Source organism: Carcharodon carcharias, chromosome 1 (assembly GCF_017639515.1).
Source record: "Carcharodon carcharias isolate sCarCar2 chromosome 1, sCarCar2.pri, whole genome shotgun sequence".
NCBI lineage: Eukaryota > Metazoa > Chordata > Chondrichthyes > Lamniformes > Lamnidae > Carcharodon > Carcharodon carcharias.
Window position 1 is genome coordinate 100,264,736 of NC_054467.1, and position 14,799 is coordinate 100,279,534.

Below are 14,799 nucleotides of genomic sequence, written 5' to 3' on the forward strand. Positions count from 1 at the left end.
GTCGGGCCTCTGAATCTTTCCTGTCCACTCAAGCAACACAAAAGCATGAATGTGGCATTAAATGCTCCAGAAATTTTCACCCCTCAGGCACAGACTGAAAATTAATGTGCATTTTAGGGGGCTGCGGAGCAATTGTGTCACTGGGCAAGTTATAGCATCCCCTTGCGAAAGGTGGCCATGGCACAGTCACTGACAGAGATGCTCAGAGCCCCAGGTTTGGACCAGTAACCCTCATAGTTCAAGCTAATAGCCTTGCAGTGCGGGTTAGGATAATGCCCGAGCTGAGAGCACAACATGCAGTCAAGTGACTGAAGCTGCTGCCAATTGGTAAAGTGGAGTGGGGCGGCGGTGGGTGGGGTTTCGGACAGCCATGAAGCACACTACACACCGGCCATCCAAGTAGTTGCCAGCACTCTCCAGCATGCATGAAGGGGCCTTGAGACACAACCAGAGCCAGAAACCTAACCAAGAGAGGTCCTTAGGAGATATATGCTAACACTCGTGTCTGTCTCTTTGATAGAGAAGGAGGGGAACGTTAGGATCATGGAGTCTGGTGATCTAGTGGTGTGCCTCATGGCTTACAGGGAGCAGGGAAAAAGGAGAAGAGAGCGACGGAGGCACCTGGCTCGGCAAAAGGAGGAACACTTCCCTCAAGATGAGGGGGCGAAAGGGCCTCCTCCGGAAGCAGCTGAAGACTCACAGAAGCCATCACTCGTAGGCGCCTCGCTAGACTCAGGGTCTATAGACGGTGCTTGTCATTCCTGCAGATGAGTGAGAACCAGTGTCACCAAAGGCTGCACATGTGTAGAGAACTGGTCAGCCACATACGCTACCTGCTGCAGGATTTAGCGCCACAGGCAGTTGGAGGGCATCTACTGTCAATGGCAGTGAAAGTGACCAAGGCGCTCAAATTTTATGCCAGTGGTTCCTTTCAGGTCTCCACAGGTGACCCGTGTGAGATCTCACAAGCCTCCGCCCAAAAATGTACCAGGAGGGCAACATCTTCGCAAAGGCACAGAACTTTGTGCATTTCGCCCGTGATTAGGCAAGCCAGGAAGCAAGAGCGCTGGGATTTGTGGCAATCTCTGGTTTTTCACAGGTGCAGGGTGCCATCGACTGCACTCACCTGGTGCTCAGATCTCTGTGGCAACAAGCAGTCCAGTATGTGAACCGCAAGAGCTTCCAGTCACTGAATGTTCAGCTGATCTGCGACCACAATAAATGCATCATTGTAGCTTGCTGCATGCTGCACAACCTTGTGCTGCAACAGAGGGAAGATCTGGCTGAGGAGGAGATGGAAGAGTTGCACGTCTCCACCGATGAGGATGTCGAAGGAGATGAGGTCCTGGAAGGCGAGGATGCCGGCAATGAGGCCATCGCACAGGCCAGACGAGGCAGATGTGCTCGTGAGGTCCTAACAGCTGCAAGATTTGTGGAGGATGATGACGAGATGCAGTGAGGACAGACCTGACATCCTCACTTTACACCTGTGAACGTTTGACTCCTGTGTGGCTGGTGGCAGCGCACATGCCCTCAGTGCTCAGGCTCATGTCATGGAGACGCAGCAGAGACCCTAATAGTCACTAGATTCCAGGAGGACCATGGTGACATGCAGTAAGGACACTACATAGACCTTCACATAGCCTCAGTGAATGTCTGAGTCATGTCTGGCCAAGGGCAGCTCACTTGTATCCTGTGAAATGGTCGTATCATAGCGATAAAAACAGAAAATGCTAGAAAGGTTCAGCAGTTCTAACAGCATCTGTGCAGAAAAAAAAAGAGTTAACGTTTCGAGTCTGTATGACTCTTCTTCAGAGCTGAATAAGAGTCATACAGACTTGAAACGTTAACTCTGGTTTCTCTCTCCACAGGTGCTGTTAGACCTGCTGAGCTTTTCCAGCATTTTCTGTTTTTGTTTCATATTTCCAGCATCCTCAGTGTTTTGCTTTTATCGTATCATGGAGGTGCAGCGGTGATATTTTAACAGCAGCTGATCCTTTGGCAGCCTTCATCACCTGTCCCCTTCAGGACCACGCTGTCACTGAGCTGAATGGGTGGGGGGTCCAGACCTACCTTAAAGAGCACACCAAGAGAATGACAGAACTCTGTGACACCTGCCCACAACATTCTGGCAGCAATGACAAGCACCGTCGAGGTGCAGGAATCACTGATGTGTCCAGTGAGTGTGAAGTTGGACCATCACTTTGGTCTGAAGGTTACACACTGCACAGGGAAGAGGCCCTGGACTGAGACACCTGCCTTTATCTTGTGCAGGGACCAAGCTTTCACATCTGAGTGACACGAACACTGCTCATCAGAACAAGGAGCCATTGGCAAGGAGACATTCTTGGGAGTTTATTTACATTATGTACAAGTGAACATTATGTACAAGTAGCTAACACCTGTGCCCAGGCTATGCAACCACATCTTCTTAACCTTCCTAGCCCTGTCGCTACGTCTTGGTGCATCCCGGACATCCACAGCAGGGGTGGAGGTAGCCTGCTGACTGCTACGTCCTGTCTGTGATGATCTTGGCGGACATCCTCTGGAGAGCCGAGAACTGGAGGACCCTGGCTTCCTTTGGGTGCCCTGCAGTGTGGCAGTGGCACCCTCCTCAGCCTTCCAAACTGGAGCCTCGGGTTTCTCAAGAAGAGTTGAATCAGATGTGCCGGACACTCCCTGAGTCACCTGGGTGGATTGCCCTGGGGTCTGTACCTGCTGATACTCTTCCCTATGGGTGCCCAATGACCCTGGCTAACTCCTGGAGAGGAAGGGGCAGCTGGAATGAGTTTGAATTGCCCTGCCACGCTCTTCACATTGACACTGATGGATGCCAGCAAGTGCCTCAGTGATGGATTGCAGCTCCTGCAGCAATGCAGGACCAATATCCTGGACCAAGGTCTCCACAGCGGCCACCATCGTACCAGTGCTGACCTTGTGTGTTGGCATGCTTGCGCAATCACCTCAGACTAAAGGCGGACGGACTCCTCCATTGTGCTTTGCAATCTGAGTAGTGCAGCAGACATCCCTTCCTGATGTTCCTGAGCTTGTCTTTGCAGCTCCAGCAACTGAGGTAGAACCAGGTCCAGAATCTCGTCGTCTGACTCGGACTCAGCAGATTCCTGGCCTCCAGCTGTCCTCCAAGTGCCGGCACTCTTGGATTTCCCTGCTTCCGTCTGTTGTGGATCAGACAGCGCAATTGCACACCAGATTGTGACTCCTGAGGCTAATCTAGAACTAGGATCCATTGGGGTGCGTGTCTCTGTGCTGGTGGAGGTGTGGGTGAGCGTTGTGACGCATTTCCATTGGTGTGTCTGCAGGTTCCTCATCAGAAGTGACCTAGGGGCTGGAGTCAATGGACTTGGGTTGTGGCCATCCTCGGCTGCTTCCCCAATGTGCCTATGATAGAAAAGAGAGATAATTAATACATGACAGAGGACCCAGTCAATCTGCCAGCACCTTCCTGTCTCTCTATTAGTGCAACACCCATAGCAGTTTCCCAACTGGCGTGCAGGCCCTTTTATTCTCAGCTAAATTCAGGGCATCCATGAGGCACTGTGGGCCATCAGCAGCAGAATTATACTCAAATACAATCTGTAATACAATCCATCAGACAACCATCACTCACAGTATGGTTGTCTGATGGATGTTGCAATGCAGGATCCTCACTTGGTTGTGCGCCACCTAACTCACTGTCTGTGCAGGAAGAGTCCACATCCGTGCCAGCCAGCTGGATGCCTCTATTTTCAAAGGCTGTGCAGACCTTCACTTCAGACATGCCTCCCCCAGTCTGGGACGTCTCCCTCTTGCTATGGGCTAGCTTATCTGGCATGGACACACATGGAGAGAAGGTAAACAGAGGGAGATGATGGCGTAGTGGTATTGTCGCTGCACAATTGATCTGGGGTCCTGGGTTCGAATCAATAAAAATCTGGAATTAAAAGTCTAATGGTAACCATGAAACCATTGTTGATTGGTCTAAAAACCCATCTAGTTCACTAATGTCCTTTAGGGAAGGAAATCTGTTGTCCTTGCCTGGTCTGGCCTACACATGACTCCACACCCATAGCAATGTGGTTGACTCTTGAATGCCCTCTGAAATGGCCTAGCAAGCCACTCAGTTGTAACAAACCACTACAAAGTCACAAAAAAGGAATGAAACCAGACAGACCACCTGGCATCGACCTAGGCACCAGAAACGACAACAGCAATCTCAGCCCTGTCGATCCTGCAAAGCCCTCCTTACTAACATCTGGGGGCTAGTGCCAAAATTGGGAGAGCTGTCTCACAGATGAGTCAAGCAACAGCCTGACATAGTCATCCTCATGGAATCATACCTTACAGATAATGTCCTAGACACCAACATCACCATTCCCAGGTATGTCCTGTCCCACTGGTAGGACAGGCCCAGCAGAGGTGGCAGCACAGTGGTATACAGTCGGGAGGGAGTTGCCCTGGGAGTCCTCAACATCGACTCTGCACCCCATGAAGTTTCAATGCATCAGGTCAAACATGGGCAAGGAAACCTCCTGCTGATTACCACATACCACCCTCCCTCAGCTGATGAATCAGTACTCCTCCATGTTGAACACCAGGTGGAGGAAGCACTGAGGGTGGCAAGGGCACAGAATGTACTCTGGGTGGGGGACTTCAATATCCACCACTAAGAATGGCTTGGTAGCACCACTACTGACCGAGCTGGCCGAGTCCCAAAGGGCATAGTAGCTAGACTGGGTCTGTGGCAGAAGGTGAGGGAACCAACAAGAGGAAAAACATACTTGACCTCATCCATACCAATCTATCTGCCACAAATGCATCTGTCCATGACAGTATCAGTAGGAGTGACGACCGCACAGTCATTGTGAAGACAAAGTCCCATCTTCACATTGAGGATACTCTCCATTGTGTTGTGTGGTATTTTATAGATTTTGAACAGATTTAGTAACTCAAGACTGGGCATCCATGAGGCACTGTGGGCCATCAGCAGCAGAATTGTACTCAACCATAATCTGTAACGTTATGGCCTGGCATATCTCCCACTCTACCATTACCATCAATCCAGGGGATCAACCCTGATTCAATGAAGAGTGTGGGAGGGCATGCCAGGAACAGCACCAGGCATACCTAAAAATGAGGTGTCAACCTGGTGAAGCTATAACTCAGGACTACTTGTGCGCCAAACAGCATAAGCAGCAAGTGATAGAGAGGGCTAAGCAATCCCACAACCAACGTATCAGATCTAAGCTCTGCAGTCCTGGCACATCGAGTCGTGAATGGTGCTGGATAATTAAGCAACTAACTGGAGAAGGAGGCTCCACAAATATCCCCATCCTTGATGATGGAGGAGCCCAGCACATCAGTGCAAAAGGTATGGCTGAAGCATTTGCTACAATCTTAAATCAGAAGTGCCAAGTGGATGATCCAGCTCGGCCTCCTCTGGAGATCCCCAGCATCATAGATGTCAGTCTTCAGCCAATTCGATTCATTCCACGTGATATCAAGAAACGGCTGAAGGCACTGGATAGTGCAAAGGCTATGGGTCCTGACAATATTCCGGCAATAGTACTGAGGACTTGTGCTCCAGAACTTGCCATGCCCCTAGCCAAGCTGTTCCAGTACAGCTACAACACGGGCATCTACCAGCTGCGGAAAATTGCCCAGGCATTGCCCAGTGCACAAAAAGCAGGACAAATCCAACCTGGCCAATTACCGCCCCATCAGTCTATTCTCTATCATCAGTAACGGAAGGGGTCATCAACAGTGCTATCAAGCTGCACTTGCTTAGCAATAAACTGCTCACTGAGGCCGAGTTTGGATTCCACCAGGGCCACTCAGCTCCTGACCTCATTGCAGCCCTGGTTCAAACATCAACAAGAGAGCTGAACTCAATAGGTGTGAGAGTGACTGCACTTGACATCAAGGCAACATTTGACAGAGAGCGACATCAAGGAGCCCTTGTGAAACTGGAGTCAATGGGAATCAGGGGGAAAGATCTCCATTGGTTGGAGTCATACCTAGCACAAAGGAAGATGGTTGTGGTTGTTGGAGGTCAGTCATCTCAGCTACAGGACATCACTGCAGGAGTTACTCAGGGTAGTGTCCTCAGCCAAACCACCTTCAGATGCTTCATCAATGACCTTCCTTCCATTATAAGGTCAGAAGTGGGGATGTTCACTGATGATTGCACCATGTACAGCACCATTCACGACTCCTCAGATACTGAAGCAGTCCATGTCCAAATGCAGCAAGTGCTGGACAATATCCAGACTTGGGCTGACATGTGGCCAGTAACATTCGCACCACAGAAGTGTCAGGCAATGACCATCTCCAACAAGAGAGAATCCAACCATCGCCCCTTGATGTTCAATGGCATTACCATCACTGAATGCCCCACTATCAACATTCTGGGGGTTACCATTGACCAGAAACTGAACTGGACTAGCTATATAAACACGGTGGCTACAAGAGCAGGTCAGAGACTAGGAATAGTACAATGGGTAACCCATCTCCTAACTCCCCATAGCCTGTCCACCACCTACAAGGCACAAGTCAGGAGTGTGATGGAATACTCCTCACTTGCCTGGTGGAGAGCAGCTCCCAGAACACTCAAGAAGCTTGACACTATCCAGGGCAAAGCAGCTCACTTGATTGGCACCACATCCTCAACAATTCACTCCCTCTAACATCGACGCACAGTAGCAGCAGTGTGTACCATCTACAAGATGCACTGCAGGAATTCATCAAGGCTCCTTTGACAGTACCTTCCAAACCCACAACCACTCCCATCTAGAAGGACAAGGGCAGCAGATAGATGGGAACACCACCACCAGACTTAGAAATATATTGTCGTTCCTTCACTGTCGCTGGGTCAGAATCCTGGATCTCCCTCCCTAACAGCGCTGTGGGTGTACCTACACCACATGGACGGCAGTGGTTCAAGAAGGCAGCTCACCAACACCTTCTCGAGGGCAATTAGAATGGGCAATAAATGCTGGCCCAACCAGCGAAGCCCACATTCCGTGAGTGAATAAGAAAAAAACAAGATGCCTGTGAGGCCAGATACCTGGCATGTGTGGACTGTGAGTGGTGCCATGGATTGGCATAAGCACACGATGGGCTGGGGAGATGTGGTTGTCTGTGAGAGAGTGAGTGGTGATGTCCCTTGGGCAGTGATGGCAAACCCTGTCGATGTGTGATATGTCTGTGAGTGTGCCGGTTGACAGTGATCAGAAAAATGACTTACCCTGGTGGAACGGAAGAGATCATTCATCCTCTTGCGGCACTGGGCATCCTCTTTTGGAGAGCGCTGGTGCCTCCCATGCTGGATTGGTGAGCTTGGTGGCTGGTCTACACTCAGAGTGAGGGGTAGAGGAGTTTGCGGCAAGCTTCCACTGCGTCCAGCAGTCGCCCCAGAGAGACGTCACTAAATTTTGGGGCTGCTGTCGTCTTTGCTTTCGGCTTCATCTGTCGCCTGGAGCGGTCATGGTCTGTAGGTATGAAGTAGGCACGCGCTCTGGTGCGCTTCAAATATGGGACCCGGAGCAAGAGGGCACTGAGGTCACGCCATGGCGGGCAAATTTGAGCCTGCCTGCCAGTGATCCGGGGTGTTTCCCTTGCATGCATTTTTAATGAGGCGGGACACGTTGGGAAGCAGACAATACGACACCCGCCATTGTCTTTTTTCGCGCCCATCACCTCACCATGCAATTCAGGGAAAATTCCACCTCCAGTTTTGATTGGTGCAGATTATGTAGATAACATGAAGATGCATAATGACTAATGACCCAGGATGGAAAGGCATTGCCCAGGGAAGACAACAAATTCTTCGCCGTCAGTAGCATAATCAAATAGTTATTTCTAAAAATATAAAACGATTAAGGAACAGGAAGAAGATAACAGAAGAAATTAGTATGAAAGAAATACATCAGCGTAGGGCTGAGCCCTGTTTATATAGAGCATAAATTCCTGCAGTCCAATTGCAAAGTGGGAAAGGCTTCCAAAGGAAAGAGGCAATTAGTATAAATTTCCAAATCTCATGTGATGCTTTGAGTGAAGTTTGCAATCATTTTTGCAGTGATAGTGTCACATAATCTTGGATCACCAGAGATCATGGTTGTTTCTCACAATTAAATTTTATTTTCTTGTTGTGCTGAAAAGAAAAATTGCAGATATAATAGAAACCATGAAAATAGTTCAGTTCGTCACACAAGGAAGAACAAAATTTTCTGAACTTCCGGGTTATCATGTTTTTGAATATACTCAGTAATTGTTTAACTCCTCGTGTGTATTTCTGTTGCTTATTCCTGCACAAAATAGCTAGAAATGAAGACGTTTTTGTGAACGTATTGATCTATGGGACATTTTGCATAATGGCATTGCGTTTTCCAGAAAAACATATTTTCAATGCAGCATGCTGTTAAACTGTCTGAATATACAAGTGACAGAGTCAGACGAGCAGTTGTCAGCAAAAGACAACATGACGGCTTTTCGTGTTATGGCTCAACACTGACATAAATCACAAAGTGACATTCACAGCAATAACATGACTGGTGTATCCCAACCAACGTATATATCACTCCTCGCAGCCTGAAATATTTCAAAGAGAAAAGTGTATTGATACAAAATGGATTCTGTACCTCTTTACGTGTTTAAGCAAAAAGAAATTCCATCTCATTTTTGATGTAATTATTTATCTTCCTATCAACTTAATTGTGTATGAACATCAGAGGCCAGTCCACAAGAGGAGTATTTATTATGACAGATTGGGTGCAAAATGAATGGAACTAGCCTACTGGGCCTGATAAAAATCAATATCTCTGCTGGCAGCAGATCTCTTATATTGCTAAACAAAGAAGCAATTTTTCAGCTTGCGTTAGTTACCAGTAAGGTGATTCTTCATTCCCTCTCCCACTGTCCAAACTCTACCTTGTACTCTTTTATTGAAATTACTTCTCTTTATGAAGCTATTACCTTTGCTTTAGTATCCTCCATCCTTAGGAGAAAATTAATGAACAAATATAAATGTGACCACAAGAGAGGGGCTATAGAAATAATTTCTACAACTTCTGTGCCTTTGTTGTAATTGATTCATCGTTTAAAAATAGAGAAGGAAAGATCAATGAAGGGAGAAAATGCCAGAACTGACATCTGAGCATTGTTTATTCAACTGCCTGACTTTCAACATAAAATATAAAAAGTTAACTGTCCAAAATGAAAGTACATAAACACTTTAAATCACATCACACGCAATGATGCAATTATTGTTAGCGCTCAAATAATAACTCTCAGTTTAGGTCAGAGATTTATCTTCACTAGGAAAGGCTTCTTTGTTTGTGGTACAAGGAGCGATTCCGATTTCAAAGTAAGTGAACTATATTTCATCTCTACCCATCTCGGAACTGGCCATGGATCTTTTAGGAGTATTTTTTCTGAGCTGATGACCAAACTGCCAATTTGCAGAAGTTTTAAAGCTTTAAAACTCTCTAACCCAACCCCAACTGTCTCCAAACCACTGACTTCCAGTTTTAGCGGAGGCAGAACAAGGGGTGGTCAACCAACCTGCTCCCGGTGTTGACAACTTAAATATTTTGATGAGGCTGGTAGTCTCTGATTTAACCTGTTTTAGAATGGCAGGCTGCTTTCTCAGGCCTCTGGGAACTCAGCAGCTGAAGAGGACAACTATGTGGATAAGGGCAGTGCTTCAGGCTCCCCCAAGTTCCTAACCCATCAGATTACCTCAACCTCCACCCACCACACACTATGCACCCACCCTACCGAGTCAGAGATTGGATCTTTTCTTGGGGTTGGGGAGTTGGACCCCCTCTACTGGGGTCAGGGATTTGGGCCCCCTTCGCAATCCCATTCAGAACAGCAGGTGGCTTACCTACAGCTGCAGCCTCCTCCAGAATTCTCCCACCTGACTGGAAACCAAGCCTGTCGATCAGATAACTTCTGGGCAGGGAAGCTGTCAAAGCAAAACTACAGATGCCATGGAGTCAAAACTCTAGAGTATGCAGGGGCCTTCCAGATTTCCTCTCAGAATTCCTCAGAATGCAGCCTGTCTTGGTCAAGATTCAGCCCAATGTCTCTAAAAGTTTGTTAAGTGTTGGTGGAAAAAAGTTACCTGTGCTTCTTTATATCATTTATTCCATTTTTCAGATTTCCTAGGCGTTCAGTTGGGTTTTGTCTGCAGTAAAGGATATCACAGAAAAATAATTAATGTATTTTTTTCCAATTTTCCCTCCCTCTGTTTTTCCCACCACAGTCTCCTAGAATTGCTGTCACATGCTGGGCCATGATTTCGTAGGTCCTGCAGCCTTCCAGTACTCATTCTTTATGTGAGCAAAGACAGTGAGGTTTGGCAGGGTGGTTGACAGTAGGGCCCACAGCCAAGCTCAATCTTGTCTCCATAACCACACACCCTCATTTTTCAGCAGCTGCTTGTCAGAAACAGGAACCCTAGATCCTGTTTTTAAAAAAAATTCACTTAAAATGAGCTAGCCCTCTGTCAAAACAGCAGACAGGGAAAGATCATATTAACCCTTTAAGTGTTGGACTATTAATATCATTCCTGGTTTCTGGGTTGATATTTTCATTTAACAGCCCAGGGACCCTGAGGTTACTTTGTTAGGCCACCATTGACTAGGCTAGAACTAGCTGTGTAAGGGTCTATAAATGCACAATATGCTATGCAATGCTATTGGTTATGGTAGCCTTGTGGTTATGTTACTGAATGAGCAACGCAGAGCTCCAATTTCAATGTGGAAAGCTAGAAAAATGAAGTCAATAAACCTGGTACACTGGCAGCTGACACCATCAACCGCGTCAAATAAAATCACCACGAAACATTTCGAATTGTCATAAATCAGGTGAAACACTAATATCCTTCAGAGAAAGGGCTCTGTCTCCAAACCCACACTAAATAATTCACTCAATGGGAAACATTTTACTGGTTCTGTGAGGGGGCTTTTCCGGCAAGACCAGGAGTAAGGTTGGACAGGAGGGCGAAAGGTTGGGGCTGGGTTCCTGCCTCAGGCCGATCTTGCTGCAGGCAGAATTAAACTGGCAAGGGCTAGCTGCCCAGCAGTGGCGGATAGCTTATTTGAATTTGCCAATGCCCACTTCTGGGCTGACTGGAGATGCTGCCAGGATCTTCCTGGCAATGGATGGACCCCACCCTCCCCTCCCCCCACACACACCGAGACCAAAGCCCTGCAGGTGCTTGGAGGCAGCTTGCCACTGGTTGGCTGGATGGACTGAGGGGCCTCCATTACTTACACCCACCCCCAGAACACCAAGGATCAGCCAGCCACTGCCGCAGCTGAAAACCATCCTATGAGGGGGTTTCCATCCATTTACTTTAGAGAAATGGAACCCTCTTCAGAGGCCACCTCACGATGGAGGCACCCTCATGGCCCCTCTCCTATAGTGGCTCTGCCCACCTCTGCTGGTGCAGCTGCTGTCCTTCCAATGCTGCAGGCCCTCTGACTGGACCTACAACCAAGGGACCTGCCCTTAATTAGACATCAGGTGCGGAGGTGACCGATTAGGAGGCCACCTTCTGTAAGGATGCGTCAGTGGCGCACTGCCATCAGGTGCCGGGTTGGGACCCCGGAATAGTCCTGACCAGTGATTGTTTTTAACGTGGATAAGATTTCACCCCTGTGACTCAATGAATTAAAGGAGGTTAAGGATAGTCTAGTGGATAACAATTGTGGACTTTGCTCCTGAGGCCAGTAAGAGTGACACTAGCCTGTTCCATTAAGCCAAACTTTGCAGATCTTTGTTCTTTCTAAAAATCAATACCATCTATGAAGAACAGCACAATTAACCAGATTACCCTTCACAGAGTCTGACTTCAGAAATCACTGAAACAATGTCAGCTGTCAACTGCCTGTCTCCCAAATATAATTCTTTCTTTGAATGAACTGTTACTTAATGACAAGTTAGAGGAAAGATTTCTTCTGTGCAGTGAAATAATAACTATGTTGCCTGCTATACAGATTACAATGTTGTTGCACACAGCACAAAAGAAATCTTTCTCAGTGTCTGTGAAGATGCTAATGTTTAGTTGCCATAAAATATTGACCCATTGACCAATGTACTGTCAGACTAAATATCCAAGGGCTGATTTTTTTAACCCTATCTGCTTGGCAGAAACTGGATGGGTAAAATGGCTGGAGCCATAGGTTGTAATTTTAACCTGCTCTTTTGAACAGGCAAGAGGAACACCTGCCAGAAAACAACAGGGTATCTCTTTAAATATGCAGATCAGACTCTGATGACATTAGAACCAAGTTTAATCCAAAGACTGCGTGGGAACGTTCCTGAGGCTCCTCCACCATACCTGGGAGCCAGAGGAGCCATGCAGAAGAGGCCAATAAAGTTGTTAGACAGGAGTGCGGCTCCAGCCCCATAAGAAAATTTGTATACCCTGCCACAAACTTCCTTGCCTTTCTCTTGACCGTGCTACCCTTCCAATCCCCCTTAGGTGAGAGCCATCCAGATCCACAAGCAGTATCTTCCACCTACCCAAAACTCTGTTCCTTCCCGGTAGCCATTTGGCACTTGCAGCCAGGTTTGAGTGTTAAACTTTCCTGGCCTCGCACTGCAGAAGGCCTGAGAGTTTGTCAGTCCCTTCACCCTTCCTCGGCACAACGTCATCCCAGGAAATCAACCCTCTGATTTGAATAAGTCAATCATACCATGGAATAATGTCCTTAGAGTGCATATGCGTTTCAATTTAAGTAAATATGGACATGATTTAATTAACATAGTCACCTTTTTCTCATGTGATGCAAAAATGTTAGAAATTTATAGAATAATATGGCACTGAAGGAGGCCATTCTGCCTATCATGCATATGCCAGTAGAATAAAAGAGCTATCCAACTCGTCCCACTCCCCCACTGTCACTCCATAGCCCTATAATTTTTTGATTTTCAAGGTATATATCCAATTCTCTTTTAAAAAAATTCTAATTGAGAATAAATACAGCAGACTGGTTACTTTTATATTACAGCTTACAGTAATGACTCTGGTTGATAAGTAGTACTTTCTGAATTATTAATTTCTTCATTGCTGTTTTATGAAATACACAACACTGAAACCAATCCAGGTTCATGAATGTATGCATCATGCCTTTGTTTTAAAAGTGTGATTTTTCTTCTTACTTGCACAGCCTACGAATGACATCTTCGGGACGCTTTGTTATTTTCTTAGGAAAATCCAGTTTTTCTACACCTTTAAGAATCAAGTTATAGATCATCATCTGGTCATAGCCAGAAAATGGTGGGCTGTTAAACAAAGGTTAAAGGTAATTAATGTTAAGGCAACGTACTGCAAAACTGAAGAATTTCCACAGTTCCTCAGTGGCTTTCAATGCCCAGGGAACTTCTAAAGTGAACCACAATAAAAAAGATCCAAAATACTGAAGTTAAGTATTTAAAAATTTATGAAAGCAATTGTATTTTCTATGGCTTTTCATTCAGGAAGGGCAAAATTCAACATTATGATGCCAGTTCTTTGGGAATAAAATCAATACTGGGCTGACAAATTTCACATTGCAGTTTTGTGTGCCAACATCCCCTGGAAATATGCCCTCCATCAAAATGGAAGGCAGTGATATAGAGTAGAGATCCTGGCTGAAACAGGGATTAGGTTCTCATTCTATGCAGATCGGAGTCTTATCATCAGTTGTTGCACCTTGATTGAAATTGGTCCAAAAGAGACATTGTGCATGCTCCATCCAATTGATTCAGTTATTGAGTGATCTAAATAGCTGTCATTAAAGGGATGGTTGGTGGACCGTTAAAAGACAGCCAGAGCATTTTTTTAATAGTTAAATTACTATCGAGCCAGGAGGAGCCCCCTCTACTTCACTGCCCTCTGCAACTAGCCTCCACACCCCTCCCCCATCCTGGCAGTTTGTCAGGTTCTAACTGGTGAGTTGCAACAGGATGCCCCATTTGTATCATCAATCAGCTTGTTTAATGAAATTGATTCACAAGCATGAGGCTTGAGGTCCAATTTTGATCAGACATCAGGATGATGTCTTTGGGTGAAACTTCTAATCACATCACCAATTTCAGCTCGGAAACTGGCATCATTTGAATTTCTCCCCCATTAAGGTAAAATATATTGCTCAATTAGCATATACAGATTGTCGTATAATGTGGGGTGTTAGATGCCCTCTGTGCACTACATGTAATGAAGCGGTAAAGCTATTTATAAAGAAGGAATTTATAATTTCACTTCATAGCACATAGAAGAATTTTTTTCTATTCCCAGTGTTCCATTGAGGAGCTTCGAATTCAATATATTTCTTTCATATCACAAAAATAAACAAAAGTTTAGAGTAGTAGCGTTAATGAAAAAAAATTATTTGAGCACAAAAAAGTGAGCTTTCTTCTCAAATGCTCAGTTTATGGAAATAACTGTGCATGTGGGGCAAACTGGGCTGGTTAAAGTACATTCCTAGTGAAATTTGAAGCATGTTTCAACATTACAACACTGGGACCAACTTTCACTGCAAAGTCCCTTTCATCAGACCTACCCCATGGATAGGCCCTGGGATTGGGTAACAAACCACCTCCCTCCCACCCCCCTTAATCTGGCATAGGAACCCCACTCAGGTCTGAGATCATACGTCCACCCCTCCCACATCCTATTGGGATAATGGAGCAGACATGTCTGGTCCTGTGACCTGCTTTGGAGAGCTCCTGACCCAATTGGAGGCCAACCCTGTCAATCAGGCTGACTTCCATGCAGGAACCTATCAGGAACAAAAGATACGAGCTGTG

The 14,799-nt window shown here is 46.3% G+C and overlaps 1 protein-coding gene across 5 annotated transcripts in view; it reads right to left on the reverse strand.

Annotated features, from left to right (window-relative positions):
• Nucleotides 1-14,799, reverse strand: part of prkg2 (protein kinase cGMP-dependent 2) — a 128,624-nt gene that overhangs the window by 24,438 nt on the left and 89,387 nt on the right. For all 5 annotated transcript variants that reach the window (XM_041189078.1, XM_041189086.1, XM_041189062.1 and 2 more), the window contains 2 exons: nucleotides 13,171-13,293; nucleotides 10,124-10,186 (listed from right to left, as the gene is read on the reverse strand). In XM_041189078.1, coding sequence (XP_041045012.1) covers nucleotides 10,124-10,186; nucleotides 13,171-13,293 — 186 coding nt within the window. The remainder of the gene's footprint in view (nucleotides 1-10,123; nucleotides 10,187-13,170; nucleotides 13,294-14,799) is intronic.